This window comes from Taudactylus pleione, unplaced genomic scaffold (genome assembly GCF_031769625.1).
Source record: "Taudactylus pleione unplaced genomic scaffold, aTauple2 ptg000078l, whole genome shotgun sequence".
Taxonomy (NCBI): Eukaryota; Metazoa; Chordata; class Amphibia; order Anura; family Myobatrachidae; genus Taudactylus; species Taudactylus pleione.
Genome location: NW_028284480.1, coordinates 1,257,509 through 1,282,489, shown reverse-complemented (window position 1 = coordinate 1,282,489; position 24,981 = coordinate 1,257,509). Strand labels below are relative to the sequence as shown.

Here is a 24,981-nt window from a genome sequence, read left to right as displayed (position 1 = left end):
ATAACTATATGTGTGCACATTAGTTGTCTGAGGTGATTGCGGGAAAAAGATTTAGTTGTTCCTAAATCTTCATTACCATTACTATTGCAAAAGCATGGAACGTGTTAACAAGATCTTTTCATTAGCGTATACACTCACCCTCATTAACATTGGCTAGTCCCTACCGTTCCACCAAGGAACCAAAAAGACAGCGGCACCGACACCACAAATGGTAATGAAAGGTTTCTTCACACCCCATAAAGCCCCAATTCTGGGTCGACCAATTACAGGATGTATGTTAATATGGTATCGACCCAGGGGAGGAACAAAACAGTCTGGTAACTTGAGTGAGAATAAAGAGACTTGTTGCGGGGCTAACAGGGAGAGAAATTACATTGGTCAAAACTTGAGGTGTGGAGTGTTGTCTTATCCCAAGAACATTGATCTAAACCAGGGGTTTGGCAATTAGCTTAGAGATTATTACGTTACTTTCCCTGTTATATTGTATTATACAGTTATCGTAACATAATAAGGTACTTTTGGAACTTTCCTGGTGTCTTGTCTGTGTGATCCTGAACCTTAAGGGTATCTTGAATTTCCTAATAAGCAATGGCTTTAATTCCTAGGTTCCTCCAGGGCCGGTTCTACCCATACGCATGGTACGCAGCCGAGTAGGGCGCCACATAGTGGAGGGCGCCTCAGCTGCGACCATGCAGAGCGGCCCGGGAAGACGGACTGAGGAGCGGATGGTGGCGGCGGGAGCAGGAGACGGATCAAAGACTCAGGTGTTTTTTTGTTTTTTTATTACATGCGTGTCTACTCAGGGGGGGGGGGTCAAAGGGGGGACTACTACTAGGGGCAATACAAGGGGGGGGGGTTCTACTGGGGCACTAAATAGGGGGGGAACCACCACTGGGGGCACAACAAGGGGGGGGTGGACTACTACAAGGGGCACTAAAGGGGGTGGCTACTACTAGGGGCACTGCATGGGGGGGAACCTCCACTGGGCGCACAACAAGGGGGGGGGGACTACTACAAGGAGGGACTACTGCTAGGGGCACTACAAGGTGGTGGCCCCTACTGGGGGCACTGCATAGGGGGGAGGAACCTCCACTGGGGGCACACCAAGGGGGGGGGGGACTACTAGAAGGAGGGACTACTACTAGGGGCACTACAAGGGTGTTGCTACTAGTGGGTGCACTGCATAGGGGGAAAAACTCCACTGGGGGACTACTACAAGGGGGGACTACTACTAGGGGCACTACAAAGGGGGGGGGGGACTACCACTGGGGGCACTGCATCGGGGGAACTATAAAGGCAATACGGGGGTACTGCATAGGGGGGGGGGGACTACAAATGGGGACACTGTTTAAAGGGCACTGCACAAGGGGTACCACTATTGGGGCACTGCATAGGGGGGACCACTACTGGGGGCACTGCATAGGGGGGACCACTACTGGTGGCACTATATAAGGGGCTTACTACTGGGGGCACAAGGGGCATTGCACAGGGGGGACCTCTACTGGGGCACCTGCATAGGGGGTACCACTACTGGGGGAACTGCATAGGGGGACTACTACTGGGGGCACTATATAAGGGGGATTACTACTGGGGGCACTGCACAAGGGGGACCACTACTGGGGGCACTGTAAAAGGGGCACTGCATAGGGGGGTGGCAAAAAATATACTCGCTTACCAAAAAATTTGGGCTAGGGCCGGCCCTGGGTAACTCATATAAACCTCACTTTAAGCAGATTTATACATGACACCACAGTCATTACATCTGGTTGCTTCATATCAGTGTTCTGTGTTGGTGGGGGTCCCTATTCATTATACTATCAAACAGTCTATGGCTTGCTTCCATTCTCTGTCGCATGCAGCCCATTCTGCTCTTAAATAATTACAGAAGTGGACAGGACACTGTCTCCTTCCACAACGTCAGAAGGCTCACCCCCTATAAAATTCTGTGTTGCTGTGAATATCCGGATAAACTAGCTACAGGTTGTTCTATCGAAACCTGCTTTAAAACAAAACAAGCATGCAACAGAAGTGAAGTACAACTTCTTGTTTCCTACAACTTCCTTCCCTTAGGATTTTTAGTACAAATAAAGCTCTTTGCTTGGATTGTATCTTCAACCACATTGTTTTTCTGAACCCTAAACAATCTCGGGAAAGAAAGCAGGAAATGGTTGAATAATACACGTGAAAAGAAAAAGAAACAAGCTAAGCCTTTCAGACAGCATATTAATTGGAGCCAAAAATGCCCTACAATCCCTGCAGCAAGAGAGACTCTTATTCCCGTGACCTCCGTGAAGTTATTTCCTGTGTACTATGTATTACAATTACATAGTATGCTCCAAGGGTCAGTAGTTTGGCTTGTAAAGATAAAACATCATTAGAATATTGAATTTTTGTGTACCAGTACACGCAGCAGATTCTCCGGCCGCTTAGGCAGAGATAATAAAAACAAATGTGTCCAAAATCTAAAAACCAGCTCAAAAAAGTAACATGCTGACAGAGTTCACAAACACAAATATACATAAAATATCTAAGTTGGGGATCTATGTTTTTAGCACAGCCACTTGTAAATATAGTAATGTGGTTATTGACCTCTAGTTAATTAAAATCACAAGGATTCCCCAATACATAGGTCCTATCTACAGCAGACATACAGGCGCAATAAGCACAATGCAATAGATTTGCTTAACTATAAACGAAGATGCATGCATCTGCTCATGATGTACTCACCATACAAACAAATGTTCAATGGAAAGCATACAAGAGGTTTCTTTATCTAGGTGCATGAAGCATGTGACCAACACATGAGAAATCCTGTAAATGTAATGCACTGACGCGTACAACAGCAAGTTACTGTGCATTATGTACTGCTGTGTAGTATTCCTTACAGGGTAAGCATTAGACCAGCCTGACACACTAATAAAGCATAGAGATATTCTGAGAAGTGAACAGTAATACCTTATATCCCCCTCTACATGACATCTGCAGTTATTGATTATAGCAGATCCTGTCAAGAGTATTGATTTTGTGTGCATACATTCACAGTACAGTTTAATGCACAACACGTCCATGGTTGGACATAGTCTAATTTTGTTGCAGTGACATGAAAATAAAGCAAAACATAAATATATCAAACAATAAAAATGCTTTTTCATAATGAAGGGAGGTGGGGTTTTAAATAATCTGATAATTATGGCTTGAAACAAAACTATAAAATTGGTTGTGAAGCCAAAACATGGTCTTATTGTGAAAAAAAAATATTGATAAAGAAGATTTATCTGCATCACCTCTCAAGGTTATTTAATCATCTACTGACAAAATTATTATCTATAGCAGAAGTTCATAACCTGTGAGCCTCAATCCAAAACATGGGCCACTAAGGTATTTACACTGGGGTCTCATGATCTTTTGCAATGAGTTTATGTACTAACAAGTAACACACACATTACTAATCACATCTGCATTGTTGGACTTGCTGAGTAACGGTTTCCTGTGGAGTGAATGGGACTGACGAAAGCACAGGACCAACAGAGTGTAAAGTGGCAGTACCCATGTCTTGGGTCTCATTTACAGATAAGCCAATTCATTTGTTATAATAGTGAGGACATTTTATTTGAACGTTGTTTTAATAATTAAGGGATCTTTTTGATAATGCACCAGCCCAGGCTCTATTACAGGGATAGGCAACCTGTGGCACCAGCTACTGTGGAACTACACCTTCCAGAATGACCTGACAGTTTTAGCATGGCGTAACACCAAAACTATGGCAGAAAATGCTGGGATGTGTAGTTCCACATCAACTGAAGTGTCACAGGTTGCCTACCCCTGCACTATTAATTGATTATTCACACCATCCAACGTGCATCTGTATGATCAGACTACTGAACCATGACCAGTATAGCTCCATGTAGAGTTGTTTTAGATAAGTTCATGTTATTTGAATCTGCATATGCATGAATTTGGCTGCACACTTCTTTGTGTGCTATATAATTACTGATATACTACACCATAAGCTCAGTCTCTCTCTAACTTTCTATATAGATTTCGGTGCATCTGCGGCTGGTGCAGATTGGGGAAGTCCACATCTTTTTGGACTTAAAATTTAATAGGAATATTTTATTATATATATGTTGTAATATTTGTACACATCTCTATTCTTTATTTATTCAGCATTTTATGTGTGAAGATGTACAAAACAATAAAGCAACTGAATAAGCATATTATTATTATTAACATTTCTCATCACACTCCATGTCATGTCCTGAATAATGTGTTTAATCTTCCCTTACTGAGATAGCCAGGAAAACACACAGGCTTACATTTCATTTCCTGTCTTCTCAGTATATATTCAGGGACTGCCATAGAGAGTTTGTTTACCCACTTCTTTCAGTGTTGCTACATTCGGGGAGCCCCATTGAGGAGCTGAGATGACATCGGGACTAACCTCTTTCTACTATGTCAATAGTAGATATAATAAGTACGCAGTCATTTACATGGGAGCACAGAAGTGCAAAAAAAGGATGCAGCCACTGGCAGATAATGTGATTTAAAAAAAAAAAAAAAGTGTATCTTCACCATGGTGGATCCCTGCATTGCAATTTGCCAGAGCAAGCCTGCAGGGTGGACACAGAGCCTGTCCCCAAGAAGCCTAAGAACTCTCGGTCAGGGTAAGCCCTATTTTTTCAGAGTGAGCTAATAGTTAGGATAGGTTAGTTAGTACTTCTTCGGTGCCTGTCCAGGGAAATAGGAGCAGCAAAACCCGCAACTCAGTGTATGATGCTGGTAATAAGGATATAACAAACGGGCATAAGGGGTAAATATGTTCAGATTGTACCCCAAAAGACAGCTGTACATGTGCAACTTAAAGCACAATATAAAGATCTAATAAATTGGATGATTAAATAATATGTTTCAAATATTATTTACATTCCAGTCAAGGGGTTAATAAGTCAAGGACACAATTGAGCTTATATGTAATGGGGGGGTATCCACTTAACGATGTCGTTATCGTGCAATCGCTTGCAAATCGCGCATGCATCGGGCATGTTTTGGACGGAAGAGACCCACGATGCGCATGCCCGCAGGTCGCTTCCGACATCCGACATCACCCGTTCATGCAGGTCAACCTGACGATCTCGTCAGGTTCTGCATGTGCGGGGATGAGGGATGTGCCAGGACTGAACGAGTGAACGTTCAGTCTAGGCACATCACTAGCTATACAAACGACAGCACGCTTGCAATATCGCTAAGTGGATACCCCCCATGAGTGGAGGATTGTTTAACATCCTCAGTGAGTATTTAGAAGAGTGCTCCTCCCAAAGTGACAAAAGGGAAATGAAGGAACCTCGAGAATGTGGAGAACCTTATTCACATTCACAAGACTATGGGAATTGAGCATGTCCCCACCACTTGATTCTCAGTGAGATCACTTTGGAGAAAGACCACACAAGCATTCAGGAGTATATGTAATAGCCTGCGTGATGCAGGCATCTGCGAGAGTTTCTGGCGAGTCTGCCCGATGATTTAAACCAACCTGATTTTGACTTTTAAATGATTGCCACTTTAAAACATTGGGCAAACTCGCCATAAAATCACCGATGCATGCATCACGTAGGCTATTATATATACCACTCAGTCTTTGTCATCCATAAGATTATTATATATCTGTTAGAGAAAAAATAGGATTTTTGGGTACTTACCGTTGAATCCTTTTCTCTGAGTCAGGCTGGGGGACACTGGACTATGGGTTGTAGGTGGAAAGGCGTGGATTTGGCACTAACACTGAAATCTATAACTTCTCCCCTCTGCAACCCCTGACTTCAGTACAAACTTCAAAAGTGCCTGGTAAGGAGAAGCAATACTCAGTGACACTGTGACTCCGAAAAATTAAAATTAAATTGACAGTCCATACGACCCAAACTCATACTCAATACCACTGAGCGTGAGGGAGGGAACGCAGTGTCCCCCAGCCTGACTCAGAGAAAAGGATTCAACGGTAAGTACCCAAAAATCCTATATTCTCTTTTGTCTGGGCTGGGGGACACTGGAGCATGGGATGTTCAAAAGCCACCCCCATGGGAGGGAACGCTCAGATTTCCTGACCGGAGAGCTGTACGCTCAAAATGGGCGTCTCCGGAGGCAAAAACCTGAAACCTGTAGAACCGCACAAACGTGTCGACAGAGGACCAGGTAGCTGCGCAACAAACCTGTTCAGCCGAGGCCCCGTGACGCGCCGCCCTGGAGGACACCACGGCCCTAGTGGAATGAGCCAGCACCCTAGCTGGCTCCGGGCATCCTGCCTCTGAGTAAGCCCTTGAAACCACTGAGCGGAGCCATTTTGCAATGGTCTGCTTTGTGGCTGGCCAGCCCCGTTTGTAGGCGTCATAGAGAACCAATAGAGAGTCGGTCTTACGTAAGATCGAAGTTGTGTCTAAATAAATGCGTAGGGCCCGGATAACATCCAACAGTGATAGATTGTCATGATCCCCTGAGGACTCAGAGATTGCTTTTCCTGTTTTCTCATCTTCAAAGTGGAAAGATGAAACCACTTTTGGTTGAAACGAAGGAACCGTCCTAAGAACAGCTCTACCGTCATGGAAAACAAGAGATGGTGGTTTGAGGGCAAGGCCCCCAACTCTGAGACCCGCCGAGCTGAGGCAATGGCCATAAGAAAAAACACTTTCCATGTTACGAACCGAAGGTCCACGGATTCCAAAGGCTCAAACGCAGCCTGTTTAAGAGCCGACAGAACCAGGGGCAAATCCCATGGCGCCACTGGCGGTTGAACCGAAGGCTGTATTCGCAAAACCCCCTGTAAAAAAGTACGCACCTCTGGGAGGAGAGCCAGAGGCTGCTGAAAGTAAATGGAGAGAGACAAAATCTGTACCTTCAAAGATTTAAGCCGTAAGCCGGCTTCCAGACTGCCCTGCAGAAATGCTAAAAACCTTGGCAGGCGGAACTGGGCAGTATGTACCCCCCGCTGCTCACACCACACAATATAGGTTTTCCAAACCCTGTGGTAGTTCTGCGCGGAAACCTGCTTCCACTCCCGAAGCATGTTCCTGATGACTGAAGGGGAAAAAACCCCTGACCGCAGGCCATTAAAGCCAACTGAGGAGGAAATCATGACAGAATGGCCTCTGTAGCAGAAGATCTGGAAGCAGAAGCAGACTCCAACCCAGCCCTGCGGGTAGCCTGAGAACCGTGGCGAACCACGACCGGCGCAGCCAGTTTGGAGCCACTAGTATGACTGAAACCTGCTGCTCCCTGACTCGACGGAGTACTCTTGGTAACATGAGAATTGGAGGAAAAATGTAGGCCAGACGGAAGTTCCAGGGAACTGTCATGGCATCCAATGCAAATGCCAAAGGATCTCTGGACCTTGAAACAAAATCGAGGGACCTTGCAATTGTGGCGAGACGCCATGAGATCCACCGGCAGCCCCCATCTCTGGACCAGCTGCAGGAAAACCTCTGGGTGGAGAGACCACTCCCCTGGCAGGAACGTAGTCCTGCTGAGGTAGTGTGCCTCCCAATTCTCCAACCCCTGGTATGAAGACTGCTGAAATTGCCGGGAGGAACGTCTACGCCCAAGAGAGAATGAGACTTGCCTCTGCCATGGCAAGTGCGCTTTTGGTTCCGCCCTGTTGGTTTACATATGTCACTGCCGTGGCGTTGTCTGATTGGATCCTCACTGGTCGGTCCGCCAGGAGGGCCTGAGCCCCGCACAGTGCCCGATAAATGGCCCGGAGCTCCAGCATATTTATTGGGAAACCTATGTCTGATGACGACCAGGTCCCCTGGAGACAGAGGTTCTCAGTCACCGCTCCCGAACCTCTAAGACTTGCGACTGTGGTGACAATAATCCAGTTGGGAGTCACCAGGGAACGACCCTGGAGAAGGTGATCGGTAATCAGCCACCAGCGACTGACGAGTGCTGTCTGACAGAACCAGCAACTGAGAACAATGTCGTCTGAGCGGCAGGTCCAATTCCGGAAAATATCCCACTGGAGAATTCGTAAATGGAAGTGGCCGTACTGGATGGTCTCGAAGGTAGAGACCATCATGCCTAGTAACCTCATACCCAGCCAAACGGATGGCCGAGGGGCAGACAGCACTTTCCTGACTAAGTCCTGAAGGGCTCAGGCTTTGGGCTTTCCAGTGCTGTATCGAAAATCACCCCCAAAAAGTCAGACGTTGGCATGGCCTGAGATGACTTCTCGAGATTCAGTATCCACCCATGATGCTGTAACTGTGTGATCCAGGTGGAGCTGAAGCAGAATCCACCTTTACTAGCAAGTCATCCAAATAGGGAATCACCGTTATTCCCTCGGAATGCAGTAAGCTTGCCATTGCTGCCATGATCTTTGTGAAGACCCGCGGAGCTGTGGCCAAGCCGAACGGCAGAGCCTGGAACTGGTAATGAGCTCTTCTGGATGCCCCGCCCAAATTGATATGTGGAGATATGCATCCCTGATGTCGATAGACGCCAGAAGCTCGTTTGCCCCCATACCCTGGATCACTGATCGGAGCGACTCAATGCTCGTAGATTAAAAATCGTCCGATAAGTGCCATTGGATTTCTGGACTAGGAACAAGTTGGAGTAAAACCCCTGTTCCTGTTGAGACGACTGTGGAACAGGAACTATAACCCCTTCTGAACAGAGGGAACTGATAGCCTTGTTTAAGGCCCGTATCTTCTCCGGCTCCCTGGGTAATACTGTAGCGAAGAAACGTTGTGGCGGCATCTACTCCCGAAGCTACTCTGTCTCGGAAAAGAAGGAGATGGTCCCCTACCTTCCCTGAGACCGGATGGGCTGAGATCCTGTCAGGTACTCGGCTTCTCAGATGCCCTAGCACCCGGGCACCGGAATGTACCGGAGAATCTACCCCGAGAGGGAGAACTCCTACTGGGAAAAGAGCGTCCTCGGGCCCCCTGACCTCTAAACGTTCCCCCCCCTCCTCAAAAGGAAGAACGTAAGACTCGGAAACGTAAGCCCTTTAGCTTCTGGGGCACCACAGGTAGGAAAGTGCTATTTCCACCTGTCGTCTGGGATATAATAGTATCAAGCTCAGAGCCGAAGAGGATGCCTCCACAAAAAGGTAGAGACTCTAAAGCACGTTTAGATTCAGCGACCGCCTCCTAGGCGTGAAGCCAGAGTGCTCTGCGTGCCGCGACTGCCGTGGCTGAGATCGGAGAGCGGAAATCTGTGCTCCGTCTTGTGCGGCCTCACACACAGTCTGCAGCCGCACTAATCTGTTCCGCCAGTACCAGCAAGTCCTCTCTGGATGAGCCACTGGTAAGGCCTGCCACTAATTTGTCAGCCCACTACTCCATGGCTCGAGAGACCCATGCAGATGCCAATAATGGGCGAATAAACACTCCGGCGCCCCTAAAAATACTCCTAAGGCATCCCTCCAATTTTTTGTCCAGCAGATCCTTAAAGGAGGCCGCCCCTTGGACCGGCAGAGCCATGTACTTTGCTAAACGAGCCACAGCCGCATCCACTCTTGGAGGCAGCTCCCACTTAGCGACCTGCTCCTGTGGAAAAGGGTAAAGGGCTGCAAACTTATGAGGAGTAGCACACTTTTTATCTGAGGTGTTCCAGGCTTCCTCTACCAGATCTGAAAGATCCTGAGACACTGGGAAACAAATGACCCTCTTACGCCTCCGCTTAAACGGCCCTTCCGCCCTAGCTGAGGCGTCAAAGTCCAGACAGTCCAAAGACTGTCATACTGTCATAATAAGGTCCTCTACGCCCTGACTTGACGCAGAGTCTGAACCTTCCTCGTCGGGCAGAACCTCCTCTTGGAGTTCCCCCTCTTCCTCTTCTTCCTCCCCCTCGGGATCTGACTCCAACAAGACACTGGATGAAGGAAGACGTTTATGCATAGTTTAGACTCCTCAAAGAAGTGTTCCATAAAGGCCGATACTTTCTCGACCCCTGCCGCTGAGCGCTCCATGGTACGAACCCAAGGAGGATCAGGACCCTGGTAACCATCCCCTGCAACAGCAGAAGGTGATGGCAAAACAGGTGCTGGCGCTGCTTGGGCCAATTCCTCTCTACGACGGAGCAACGTTACCAGGTCAGAGAGTGAACGGCTCATAGCCTGAGCCCATGCCGGCTCCTCCGTAACTGGAGTGGCTCCCCCAGCTGGCTGCGCACACGTGGGCCCCAGCTGACAGTCCATACACAAAGCCCCTGCATCCAGTTGTCCACAAAGCAATTTAGCCTGACACTGGGCACATGTAAAAAATATAGACATAGTGGGGTTCTGGCCCTTTGTGGACTTTTTGTTAGTCATCAGAGCACCCCCTTCCTGCGCTGCCCGGCTTCAGCAGTCACGAACATACAAAAACTATATCTATCTATCTCTATCTATCTATCTATTCACCATTCAGTAGAAAGCTGATATTTTACTCACAAAATTTCCATAGCATAGTCGAGGTTTCGGACCACGAAAGTCCTTTGTCAGGACAGTACAACCATGGCAAGGCTACCACCAAAAACACCCATAACACACATCATCTGGAGCCGAATGAAATACCCCATCTAATTAGGAAAGCCACGCCCACCAATAATCCATTAATGGCCAGGAACTGCATCAAATAAAGATTAAAACAACTCCTATACTTTACACTCCATAAATGATCTATGATTTATACATAAACAGTACTAACCAGTATATCTCTCACTTGTATACGAGATCGCAAGGTGTAGTAGATCCATATAGACCTCACGCGCCAACCGGAAGCAGCAAGCGCTCCAGCACATGGAACGCAAACGTCCCGGATAGACGTAAACACAGACGCACCACCCGGAAGTGTCATGCACTCCAGCACATGGAGCGCACTACACCCGGAAGCGGCAATGACCAACCCAAAGGCTATACTCAGATACATATCCTTGACCACCTGGAAGCGCCATGCGTTCCAACATGTGGAGCGCACTAGCATGGACTCAATTAGCTAGATAACACTACAATGCCACGGCAACCAAAATGGTTGTCATGGGAACAATTAGAAACATCAACAAAAACAATAATAAATAATAATAATGACCTGGCAGACACAGTCGGCTACAGAGGACAAACCCCACAGTGTATAGATAAACAAAAATTAAAATAAATACCAAAACATAACAACATAGAAAAATACATTTAAAAAAATCGCATCACCTACTCATGTGCCACAAACACTAAAGGATATATCAATCATCAAAAATATATATGTATATACATAGGGTGCCAACATTGCTAACTATACCGCAAAAAAATGTGTTCCACAGAAAAGATTTCTCATAGCGAGCACCTCCTTCAAATAAAATAAGAAAACTTTATTGTAAAAAAATGTTGTAAGGATGATACTCATTAAGACCTCTAGGAGCCACAGTGTCCAGTTGGTATATCCACTGTGCCTCACGTTTCTTCAGTAGAAGTTCTCTATCACCTCCACGTATCGGTAGCGGAATGTAGTCGATAAGCATACATCTTAGAGTAGCTGCTGAATGCATGCTTATCGACTACATTCCGCTGTCGAAAGTCCTCTGTCGGCTACATTGTTCTCTGTAGCCGACAGAGGACTTTCCTAATTAGATGGGCTATTTCAGTTGGCTACAGATGATGTGTGTTATGGGTGTTTTTGGTGGTAGCCTTGCCATGGTTGTACTGTCCTGACAAAGGACCTTCGTGGTCCGAATCGTCGACTATGCTATGGAAATTCTGTGAGTAAAATATCAGCTTTTTACTGAATGGTGAGTGCCTATCAATTTTTTGCTGTATACAGGACTTCAGTGTCTTTAATGGAGCACCCCTATTCATTTGGATTTACTATTGAGTGCAGTCTTATTGGATATATATATATATATATATATATATATATATATATATATATATATATATATATATCCAGCGGCAATGAATATGTACACACTCCAAAATAGGCACAAGAACAGATTATAGTAATACTGAAACTACTTAGCTGCACGCTGCAGAGGGAGAGGAGCTTGCTCTGTCCTCCCTCCATGCTGTTCAGGCTTGCATCCCTATGGTCAGTTCCTTGGAGCCTGCATTTTGCCACTGGAGAGCAGGGGGAATCAGCAGCCATGGCTCCTCCCCCCGTCTCTGCCTCACTGCTCACTGCTCCTTCCTTCAAGTGTTACTCCCCTCTGTGGGGAAAATACTTGGACTAACCCGTGCTTATTGCGGGTGGCCTGTAGTCGGCGCTCTCCCCCACAGGAGCCGCCAACAGGAAAACCCGGCAAGATGGCGCCCGCCACCCATGACCACGCTAACTGCCTGCACCTCTACCAGGTACAGCAGCGCGCAATCCCTGGGCCCAGGCGGTCTCACAGAAACCAGAGTGTGTACCAGGTAAGCAGCGCCCAGCGCTATCCCCCCTTCAGGCGGCCGCTTACCGTCGCATCACTCCTGCTGTGCTCTGCTATAAGCAGCGCACCGAACCTATTAGTAAAAAATAAAACTAAAGCAATTACAAAACAAATAAAATCCTATGCTAGACAACCAAGGCTGCTAAGCAGCCCTAGAAAAACATGCCTTACTTCCACAGGCACTAAACTTACAGTGAAGTCAGGGGTTGCAGAGGGGAGGAGTTATAGATTTCAGTGTTAGTGCCAAATCCACACCTTCCCACCTACAACCCATGGTCCAGTGTCCCCCAGCCCAGACGAAAGAGAAAATGGAATGATTTACACACATATCAATCTAATTCCAAAAGCTTAGGTGTCATATCCGTTTCAAGGAGAAAGAAAGTAAGCAGGCAAGATTTGCTTAGACATGGAAGTCATCAGGAAGGGTATAGTTTATAGGAATCATGCATCTAAAGATACAATGATGCTGGCAGCAGAGGGCACACATTCCACTATAGCAGACAGGACTGTCTCGTGATTACGCTCATGTGCAGCGGATCTACAGTCTAAAAATAGGTTGATATCACTGCCTTTTGAGAGTCAGTCTCTTTTTGGTAAAAAGATGGACGAAATAATCCAAGGTACAGAAAACAAATTACACCAACTTCCCTTTTCTAACAGAAGGTGACGGCATCAAGTCACGATGCTAAACTCCCGCCACAAGGAGAAAAGAGAAGAGGGAACAGATGCACCGGTAACACCATGGCGATTCAAACTGGGGTACGTTACTGAACAGTTCACGTCACTTACAAGAATTTTAAGAGAAATAAGTAAGAATGCGTTTCAGGTCATATCAATCCTGCTTCAGGCAAGAAAGAGAAAGTCTTAAGCAGATTGTAACATACGGAAAAGTTGGTATAAATGAAGACCAATAAAAAGTCAGAATTTATTAAACAGACATTCTACAAGAGGGTTTACAAAAAGGTCTTGCACTTCTAATAGAAGAACCTTTCAAACCCTTACAAAAAATATTTTTGAGAATTTACATGGAAAGTTATTTTTCTTGTTACAATTACATCTGCTAGAAGACAAGAGAACTACAGGTGTTATGGCACAAAGAAACTTTTCTAAACATTTATACAGTGAGAGTGGTAATGAGAACTAATCATATTTCTACCTCAGGTCATCTCAAATTTTAATGTTAACTAAGAAATCTTACCAGCTTTATGTCCTCAACCTGACAACATAAAAAAAATAAAAGCTTGCATACTCTGGATTTTGTAAGCATAGTCTCAGACTATCCCTTCTGGGACTAAACTGACATATAAGGAAAACCAACAGATTATCTCTTCAATCTCCCTGAAGGTCCATGATTTCTGCAAAGAGTACTCTCGCAAGATGGATAAGCAAAGTAATCTTTTAGGCGTATAACAAGAGCAGTTGTAACTTCATGGGCTCACAGAGCACAGGTACCAGTGGACGAGCTATGCAAAGCAGCAGGAAGATCGTCTATACATAATTTTTCCAAACATTATCTTCAGGATATCAGTAATTCAATGGATACGTATTTGAGAAACAGATTCTTCAAGTTATTGATTAATAAATGTGTTGCACACAGCTTTTTTTACTGATTGATGCATATGGGACAGTGGGCCTGATTCAGACCCGCTTGCGAGCGGGTCGATGTTGGCCAAGTGCACATGCGCACGAGGGAGCCGGCTCCGTCGTGCGCATGCACGAGACCCGCATAGGGGCAAGCCGTCGCTATGGGTCTCGCTACAAAGGGGGCGTGCTGTCGATGTTGAGTGACAGCACGCCCCCTTTGGTGGGCGTGCCGGGGGCGTTGCTGCCCAGACGGAGGCGTTCCCATGGGAACGCCTACCGTCTGGGGCCGACCCCACTGACATCAGAAATGATGTCAGTGGGAGTGCTTTTGGCTCTGATAGAGCCAAAAGCACTCCAGGGCTTGCGGCAGACGAGACCCTACCACAAGTGTCTCGTCACAAGCCTGATGGTCGCGATGGTCTTGACCATCGCGACCATCTTTTTGGCCGCTCGCTATAGCTGTGGGTGGTCACCCACAGCTATGCGAGCGGACGCTCTAAAAAAAAAAAAAAAAGAGAGGGAGGGCACTGATTCAGAGCGAGCGCTCTGAAAGAGTGTAAGGCTCTGAATCAGGCCCAGTATTTCAAATGTGTAACCTGAACATCAAAGGAACAGATTGGTGAGCAATTTGGCCATAGGGAACGATTCAATTGTTTTTTTTCGCTGTGCTAATTAATAGGTGCCCAATTTAGCTATTCAATTGTTTTTGGGTGCCCATTAATTATCGCGGTAGCCATGCTCAATTAGACTGGGTTTAGCTGCTTAAACTAGCTAAACCCATCTAAAGTCCTGGTTAGTGCACCCAAACAGCAGTTTAGGGGCCCAAACCACGGTTTTATTGCAAATTTCTGCTCGTCACATCAGGAATTTGCAATCAGAAATATGTGCTCCCGCGGCTCTTCGCGTCCAAACGGAGTAATAATTGAATTGCTCTTTCGGGCACACATTTGTAGCAGCCGTGGGCGCTAACAATTGAAATTCTCAGCTTGCCTTTAATTTGAAATTGACCATGCACTTTCCCTACTACTTGCAGTTCATCTGGAGAAAACAGATTATATATGGTATCCTGCCCCCCAAGATCATATCAAATTACATTTAGAATTTTGAGACACCTTATGAAATGGTCAGTCAATTTAGCTACAAATGAATATACGAATTATCCAAATATGAATATGCAGGACTGAGAATTAAAGGGATGTTGATTAAAATGTAGTATTTTGAAGCAGTATAAACTTTAATAATGCATTATTTATTTTTGTTTTAAACAGCAGCAAGGTTATAAGCAATAATGGAGGGATCTTGTGGAATAGTAACACCTAATTCTTATAAATGAGCTCTAGGATAATAGGTATAAAAGGTCTGGTTAGGAGAAACTACAATATGTGAACATGAAAATCCCAACTATATGAACTATTCACTAATCAACTGTCTACTCAGACCCTTAACATACTCGGGCATGGCAAGCAGTTAGACAGTATAATACATTAATTAGCATTCCCTTACTGGATGTAAAATACCTACTGAGATGCAATTTAACCAAAACTCCCAAAACATGAGCTTACAGTGGCGAAACCTACCTTCTGTGCCCCATAATCTTCTGAGCTCTTCTCTGTACTTGTTTTCTCAGATCTCAGCTCTGCATTAGAAGGGGAAGTTGAAAACCTGCATTAGAAAAAATATAAGTACATTAGGTTTAAAACACAAACTTTAATATCTTTAAGAGACACAAAGTAAAACAGATGCATTTATCAACGCTATATGCCTCTAAAGCATACTTACCTACTTTTGAAAAATCATCTCAAAGAAATTGTGAAAACAACACCTATGAGCGCGCTTTAAAGTGGGCGAGTACTGCTACATCTGAGAGGCGTGTCATAAAATGAACTTACATGCAAATGTAAACGAGCCCAACAGCAGTCAGTAAGATATATTTGTTGATGAAAATACACTGAGGACCTCATTCAGAGTTGGTCGTTGCGGCCGCACGGTCGTACGCCACCGATGTTCGCTATACTGCGCATGCGTAAACTTCGCAATGCGCATGCGCAAACTAGCCGCTACGATCAGAAATTTCTCTCTCCTTGAACACAGCCAGGTCGGTAGTTTCAGTGACAGATGGAGGCGTTTGTGGGTGGTAACAGGGGAAGGTGCTTGAAAACGGGGGAGTGGAGATCCAAACGCAGGCGTGCCAAATTATGCGAACAGCATTTTATGGGAGTGCATACGGATTATGGGAGTGCATAATTAACAAAGTAGCGTCATGGCACATGTGACATGGGAGGTTTTTACACTGACATGATCGTAGAGCTTAAGAGAGGGTATGGTCAACCTTAAGCTCTACGACCAGTTCCGATGGTTCCCGATGGTCTCATATAGAAACCGTTGTAATTCCTACACCGTTCACCTGATTTGGATGTAATTACCCTCAAATTAAATATGAAAGTCTGCAGTTAAAGCACATCTTGTTTGTGTCATTTCAAAGCCATTGTGGTGGTGAATAGAGACCAAAAATATGAAAATTCTGTCAATGTCCCAATATTTATGCACCTGACTGTAGATGGAAATCACTCTATGCCAAGTCAGGGGTGTAGGGAGGAAGCTAGCGCCGTAACAACTCACGCATGCAGTTGGCTGAGTGTGGCCTGGCGTTATCGTGCAGCACTTTTCCTGTAACCCAGTTGCTCATGAACGATGTTGTGCACAGTACCCACTGAGATGTTCAGTTTGGTAGCAATATCTCTAACAGAAACGCGTCTGTCGTCCTGAAACAGACCTTCAATGCGGCACAAATTGTCATTTGTGGTGGACGTGCTTGGCCGGGGGGATCGCTGCTCATCTTGAACGTCTGTCCTGCCATTATCAAAGGCAACGCACCGAACCCAAACCTGTTTCAGTGACATGTTATCACCATACACCTTGACAAGTTGCCGATGTGCCCTTAGACGCAAAAACCTGATCACACTACGCACCTCAATGGGCTTGATTCAATTGAACGCAAATTAAATAGCGCCGGTTAGGTCGGAGAATGCCCGTTCTCCAACTAAACTGCCCGGCGCGATGCTGTGTCCGCAGCACTATGAGCAGAAAACAGCATTGCACTGTATTTTTGTCGGATTTCTGCTCACACCCCTGGAGGGATGCGAAAAGAAATCCTTAACAGCGCGCTGAATTGAATAGCTCCGGAAGCTCCCTCCCGGCGCTATTTAATTCAGGTACAACCTACCTGCTGTGGCCTGGTGGGAAATTAGAATGAACATTGTTACCTTACTTATTAAACCACCCTTGTATACCACCATGCATACATACTTGACCCCTAAAAGTTATTTATTTTTGTACTTGTTACAGAATTAACCAGGTTTTAAAATGTATATGCACCTATTCACATGAACTCAGTAAGGTTATAATATTCAAAGAAATTGATTTAATGCTTACAAAACATTCTGATCCACTTTAACTGCTGTGTGACAATAATAATTAGGCTGAATGCCAAGGAGAAAATTATCTTATTTGGATTAAACAGATGTAGAAATAGCTTTACACATCTTATTATATATGCCATTGTCAAGAGTAAGAGTGAAACTGAAAATTGTGTATTGGTAATGAGAAAAAAAATGGTCATAAAATAGTACTGCCATGAAACGTTTTGAGCCCTGGCATTGTAAGGTGACGTCGCAACACCCAGTTGTGCATATTGGACACGCATGGAGATAGTATGCCAGCGCAATACTGTAAGGTTATCTAGGCTCTCTCCTAGTGCCTAGAGGGAATAAAGTCACAGTTAAGTAATGTACCACACTACACCATGATGTTATAAAAATTATGTTACAGTCAAAGGAAAGGTTGACGTGAAAAAAAAAAAACATGGGGATCACTAGCTGTTCATCAGAATTACAATTCTTCAGTATTTAAGTACAAAGTGTGCTGAGCAATAGGCTTTGTGATTATTAGTGCAAATGTAAAATAAGAATGAGCTTACAGTGCACAGTAAAGAAAGTGGTGCACAAATTTAATGGAAGAACAAGTAGAACAAATGACCTCAATATTGTGTGCAGTTATTGACCAAACCTATAATAAGTGATTTGCACTACTGTGGGCACAAAACTTGAACAACTTAATTGATGCAATTTGACCATTCACTTTTGTCAGTAATCAGGTTATTTTGGTATTGAGAGTCCAATAAAAGTAAAATTAAATATTTAAGGAGATCATAGGTCAAAATGTTTTGACGAGCAATCCGCAACCTGTTTTATGAATTAAGACTGTACATTGCTTCCCCAGTTTCAAATCAAACTATTATCAAAGAATGTCATCCCACAAACCTGTAAACATACATACGTTTTTGTGAAGTCTGCAGTCACTGGATGACACTGTGACACGGTCGTTGGTCCCCCAGATTTGATCATATCTTTATCAGGGATCAGGCTTGTAGTTTTTCTCTCAGGTTTGATGGCAATCCTTTCTTCCTTATTTGTAGACAGTCCTGGGGCATCCGGAGAGTTGGTGTTTGCAAGATAAATACTAATTCTTCTTTGAATGGTTGCAGGAGCAGCACTGTCATCTGTTTCCTTTACTTCACTTGTTGTGCGATTATTACTATTGGGAATACTTTTTGATGCCTGATTAGTAATATTTGCCGACAACTTCATTACACCTTCATTTTCAGCTACATCCAGCTCTCTGTTGGACTTTGTTTCCATGCGTGCAGAATGAATATTTCTTGAAGAACTGACAGTTATACCGGTTCTTGTGTCATTCGTAGTAGTTTTATTGCTGGCAATATTCCCTTCCTTGGCTCTTACAGGTTGGTCTTCCGCGATACTGTTGTTTAATGAATTTTTTCTTAAAGGTCTATTTTCCTTAGTTTCTTCAAAGGGACTTTCTTTTTTGCTTCCAAAGCCTTTACTTTCGAACAATGAAGTAAGGTCCTCTGAAAGAGGTCTCCTATTCCATGTTCTCTGGTCCTCTACTACTTTAGTGTCATTTGTAGCGTCATTTTTAGAGTCTAAAAGCATAGACACTGGACGACGTTTTGGTCTTAACTGAGCTCTAACTGATGAGCTGTCTAGCCTTTCAGGTTTAAGCAAAGAATTGTTACTTTCTACCTGATCACTTTCATTTTGTTCATCCACAGGATTTGAAGAGGTTCCTCTGGAGTTTGCATCAAGATTTTTTTCCAGGTGTGAAGAATCAGGTTTCCTAGATATTAGTGGAGGTTTAGATATAACTTTCCTCTCATCAGTTTGTGAAGTTGATTTTGTGTCACCGACACTGGTTGTTCCCAGTACCCAACTAGGGTTGGTCTGTTTTCTACTCGCAGTTGTAGAAAACAACTCTCCTGAGTTGCCTTGGTCCTCTTCAGGATTGAGTTGATAAGGCGATGTGTATATCCTACGACTCACTGTTTCACCTTCATCAGTTTTTGCACTGCCAGATAAAGATATGATATTAGACCCTTGAAATGGCACATCACTGTGTGGATTCACATCTGGAGAAAATGTGGAGACCATTCCTATAGATCTCCTATTTTCCAGAGGGTTTTCCTTTGAAAAAGGCTTAGGCGTAAGTCTCAACCTCAACCCAGGGTTGAACATGGTCACAGGTTTAGAAGGAACTCTTGCTGGATCTTCAATGACAGTGGGGCTGGATATGCTAGGATCACTGGACTTATTGCTTGCATCTGAAAGAGGACTAACATATGTTCTTGGTGGCTTAACCTCATTTAAAATATCACTCCGTGTCTCCCTCTTTGTCAGTTCTACTCTTGTAGCCATCATGCTGGTCTATTGAGATTCCATTTTCCAAAAATGATACTGAAAATACAGAAAAAAATATTGCACCATGAAATATTCCTTTTTCTGTTAAATCAACTGGTTATATACAGAATACATTTTTATTAGCATTTCATATCAAATGAATTAAACTTGTAAAACCGTATAAGTTGGTATATTATTATACTTTCAGTTATTGAGGATACACTATTACAGATTACAAACCATGCATGGTAACCTAATATTCTTGTGGATAAAGATATCAAAGTCAAGTTTAATTACAATTAGTAATTAAACAAGTACTACAAACCCATAGAGCTTCGTAATCAGGACTTTCATTATCCTCATTGATTTGTAAGACATCGCAATGCTCTGCAGTGCAGTACAGTGGGGAAGGGGAAATGGGAAGGGGTAGACCGGAGACAAAGAGCGTGTGCAAATCAAATGGGAATGTGATGAGGCTGTACAAGTGTGAGTAGTATAGATGAGGTAGAGAAGCCTATAAAAGGAGAAGGGTTTTCAGAGAGGATTTAATGAATGATTTGAGTCCTGCTGTCAGATGCATAAGTCTGATCTGGTGGCAATAGTAATAATTAATTTCACTGCTGACTGAACAGAGATTACATATCCTGACCATCTGATTGCAACGTTTTATATGGATGCATTGTAGAAGTGGGTAGACACAGAAACGGACTGCTATTACCTACCATCTCCAGGGTAACCCCATAACCAAAGAAAAGCAGATAGGTAATTTTTTCTTTTATAGATCAGAGGCCTCACATACATAAATACTACCAATATTATAGAAAATGCTAAAAAGAAGTATAAATTTAGCCATGAATACAATAATGGCATTCCATTTTTCCTTTAAAATGTGAAATTGTATGATCCGATTTCAAATTGTTTCAATAAAACCTGATGGATTTTTGTGGCAGGGACTTCAAATCCTAAGGACTTTCAGTTTCCCACTCTTCTAGTTTGTTACTTATTGTTTATTTAATATTAGTTATTTATATAGCACCCACAAATTCAGATACTGTGATATAAAGTTTTTACATTATAATCTAAAAATTTAGCTTGTTACTATGTTTCTGACTATTTCAGATTAGAATAGTGATCATCTTAAAATGGCCATCTGGCAAATGAAACCGATTAACAATTATCCAAGTGATCACATATAAAAGGTTATAGGGATTTAATATATATATATATATATATATATATATATATATATATATATATATATATATATACACACAATATTTTTATTAGAGAAACAGACGTTCGGCTTTGATAGCCAGGTGTAGGGGTACCATAGAAGGGAGACCCACATAGTCATTTTAACCAGCCCTGGAGCAGTTGGCACCAGGACTATGGACCTCATTCAGAGTCGGTCGCAAGCGGTGAGCGCTCGCAACCGGCTCGATGGTTAGGCCCTCCGCAGCGGCTGCACTGTGCGTGCGCAAGCCCCAGAGCACGAGAGAAACTCTCTCGCTCCGGAGCTCACTACAAAAGGGACGGCTGTCGATGTTGATCAACAGCTCAGCCCGTTTTGTAGGCGGGGCGCTGGCTTCACAAACGGAGGCGTTCCTGACGGAATGCTTGCCGTTTTGTGGGCGACCGCACTGACATCAGCGGGGAGTTTACTGCTCGATCAGAGCAGGAAGCTCCCTGGGGGTTGCGGTTGCCGAGACCCAACCTTAGGGTCTCGTCGCAAGCCCCGATGGTCGCAATGGTCTTGACCACCGCGACCATCAACCTGGTCGGTCGCTAAGCTGTAACACACAGTTTAGCTAGCGACCAGGAGGCCGCACAAAAAAAAAGAAGCGCCCCGCCCTCATTCAGAGAGAGCGATCGCTTCTTGCGACCACCTCTGAATGAGGGCCTATATTTCCTAAGGGGAATGGACCAGCATAACCTGTGCCCTGTGGCTGTCAGCAGAGCTTGCTGGCACTTGGAGAACCACAACTGCCAGCACACCCTGCCACCCAGGCTCGCTGACACAATTAGTAAACCAGGGAAGATGTCACAAACCACACAGACAAGTTAATAAAAAATAAAAGCTTTGAGACCTCTATTTAACCGTCATATATTACAATCCTACTTCCGTATGGATCCTGAAGAATCTTCATCTGTTAATCCCCCCCAAAAAAGCAACTCAGAGTGACTGAAGTTCCTCTCTGATCGCCTGCCGATCTGCACTGTCTGAAATACACTCAGAGCAGACTCATGTATGATCACCAGCCCCTCCAAGTGCTACTTCCTGCTCAGAGGGTACTGAAGAGTCTCCCCCAAGCTGCATGTCACACACTCAGCTGCGCTTTCAATAAGGAAGGGATGGAGTGGGAGTAATTAGGGCGAGGAATAGGGAATAATACCACATACTGTAATGTGGGAAACTGGGGTTATGTAGGGTGGGTTGTGATAATGCTACATGGGGGAGTTGGGGAATCAAAGGTTACAGGGGTGATGTGGATAAGAGGATCTACAAAGGGTGATTGGAAGATGCAAAACGGGTGGGTGATGGTACAGTAGTCTGCTAGGCACCCCACAGAGTGGAGTTAGACACCACTGAGTCTGATTTTTTGCCAAAAAATTTATATAACCCTTCAAATAGATATTTACCTAATGCTTTTATTAAAAAAAATAAAAAAACACATTTGCAGAGACTTTTAAATGGTTAATTAAAATATATTTAAACAAAAAAAAAAAAATCATCTTTTTCTATTACTTGCTTCTGCTATCCCGAGATGGTGATAACAGAGCAAGGATTGGGGTAGTACTTATTCTTGTTATATAGGCTTCCCAATGAAACATTTCTAACTTGAAAACAGCCATTGCCTTACTGAACGCTCTTATCTTTATAACTTTGAATGCACTAAGAACAGTTTTGAAACTAGAAGGAAAGTATCAATAAAGATTCAGTGAAAGGATTGCTGCAGTGTGAACTTTACACTGCGAGTGGGTGTGCTGGGCAGAGGCTTAATTACTCACTAAAATGGCATTCTATTGACCGGTTTACCAATAATACACTAAAGTATGAACCTCAACAGGTTTTGTCTGTTTGTAGCTTCACAAGTTGCATAAGGAGCAAGTGCACCAAATGTATATAAGCTACTACACCCATGCAGGCATCATGTAAGATAGAGACTATGTATAAATAAATATATACACTCATTTTACTTTGCTGCAATCAAGGAAGTTACCAGGTGGAGACCGGTTTACTTGCTATTTTTATATTAACATTAATAAAATTAACCTGGCATATGCGGGATCACGGCAGCCCGTCCACGCCCTGATTACCCCAACCACAACCAATTTTTCTCATTTTCCCAGCATCGCAGAGAAAAATGCTAGCAATGAGTAGGGAAGACGCACACCCCTATTTAGAATGAGCATGTCTATTTAGCGACATGTCATTCTGCATTATTATACAGATATATCACTGACAATACAATTGCCAATGTATGCTTGATGAATGCTGTTCCTTGAACACAATGTCAATTACCACCTCCCCAATATTTTTAATCTTTCAGGATAGTTACAGATCAACCCAGTTTAAAATACATTATAATTTCAGTTCAAGCTAAAATACATAAGCCGACTGTTGTAAGGAATCGATTTAAAGAATTTTAAATCTTCTAGTGACCAATATTTGAATTAGGTAATGTATTTCGCTGCCAACTAAGTGTAGTGTACTGAGGAATTTTGGTAATGAACATAAGCCATGTACTAATACAAGAACAATTTAAACAGACAAATAGATAGGCAAGCAACCAGATCACAAGACCCTATTAGTGCAATTGGTTACGTTTAGATCACAAGCCCTATCGAACTTTGATTAAGATCATTGGCCAGCTGGCCTATGAGGCTTAAGCTGGGTACACGCTATGCCGATGAATCCACTGACGGAGCAGCCGATCATTTAAGCTATACAGACTTACCGATCGCCCGCTAGATGCGTGTTCCCTGACAATTGGGCACGCATTTGAATTGCCCGTCCAGTTGAGCAGTCAGTCACTGGCAGCCCCTGCAGCAAGTGAACAACCGATATATAGCCCAGCGTGTACCCAGATTTATACATGTGATATATGGTTGAAACGGCATAAATTGCTGTGATCAGTTTACAAAGTGGGCAGATCTTAATTTTTTGGTTGCTCAACCAGATCTTGAGTTTAGCACACTGCATGAGAGGTGTGGTGAAAATGCTGAGCTCCACATGACTCACTGACCTTGACAAAGACTTGCACTTGCTGTCAGGTAAAACAAACCAGTGACAAACATGACTGAGAAAAATGCAAAATCCAATTTACATACCCGTCCTATTTATAAGTAGTGAAGACAAAAAAAAAAAAAAAAAAACACAAGTGTAATCGGGCATGAATCATTCCTTTCTGAAAAATGGAGAGTTATGATTTAACTTTAATACTTTGGTGGGAAATGCTCTCAGACAAAAAAAAAAAAAAAAAAAAGTTTACCAGCCAGAGGGAAATTTTAACTAAGTGTCTGAGCACTGCTACTCCCCAGCACAGAGAATGGGCACTCTCCAGGTACAGCTCGCTGAAACACAGTGCAGCTGGCACAATCTTCATTTTTAGCAAAGTTGTTCTTTAATTCACAACCGTTTACAGGGAGAGGTGAAGAAAATAGTGTTACCAATAGCAACAACATCTCGTTTGCTTTCATTTTCTAAACTGTATAAGAAAACCATATGACTAGTTGTTATGGGCAATGCCACTTTTTATATTAGGTGCATATGCAGACTGGGGGGGAAAAACACACCTATACGGCTGATAGAGGCCCTGATTCAGCAAGAAACGCAATAGCAAAGCTGCATGCAGGCAGCTTTGCTATTGCGTCCTTGTAATAATGCAAATGCAGCAGGTGTATGACAGCGATAGGCTGCCAGCAACAGAACAGAAGACGCCGCTGAGAAGGGAGATCGTCGCTGGACCTCGCTGGAGGGGTAAGTAATTATGATTACCGTGGCATATTCGTTAGTATGACTGCAATACCAAAAGAAATATGCAGTTTGAGGTTCTATTCATTGATAAATTGGGTCCTTAGTGTGAATCAGTATATGTATTGGAAAGACTGATTCAGTGTTTATACTTCTTAGAGTGTGTCAGTTTGTGAATGAATGAGAGAAGAAGGGTGTGTATATCAATAAAGGTATAGTGCTACATGGGAACACTATACTATTGCCCTATATTAATAAAAAATCATCATAAAAGAACAATGATTT

General features: G+C 43.8%; 1 protein-coding gene across 1 annotated transcript in view; it reads right to left on the bottom strand.

Moving 5' to 3' along the window:
* The window catches only part of KIAA1671 (KIAA1671 ortholog), a 216,504-nt gene that overhangs the window by 147,328 nt on the left and 44,195 nt on the right, over nt 1-24,981 (bottom strand). Inside the window, exons 2-3 of the mRNA XM_088467891.1 lie at nt 18,304-19,778; nt 15,546-15,630 (exon numbers count right to left, since the gene is read on the bottom strand). Coding sequence (XP_088324017.1) covers nt 15,546-15,630; nt 18,304-19,742 — 1,524 coding nt within the window. The 5' untranslated portion in view covers nt 19,743-19,778. The remainder of the gene's footprint in view (nt 1-15,545; nt 15,631-18,303; nt 19,779-24,981) is intronic.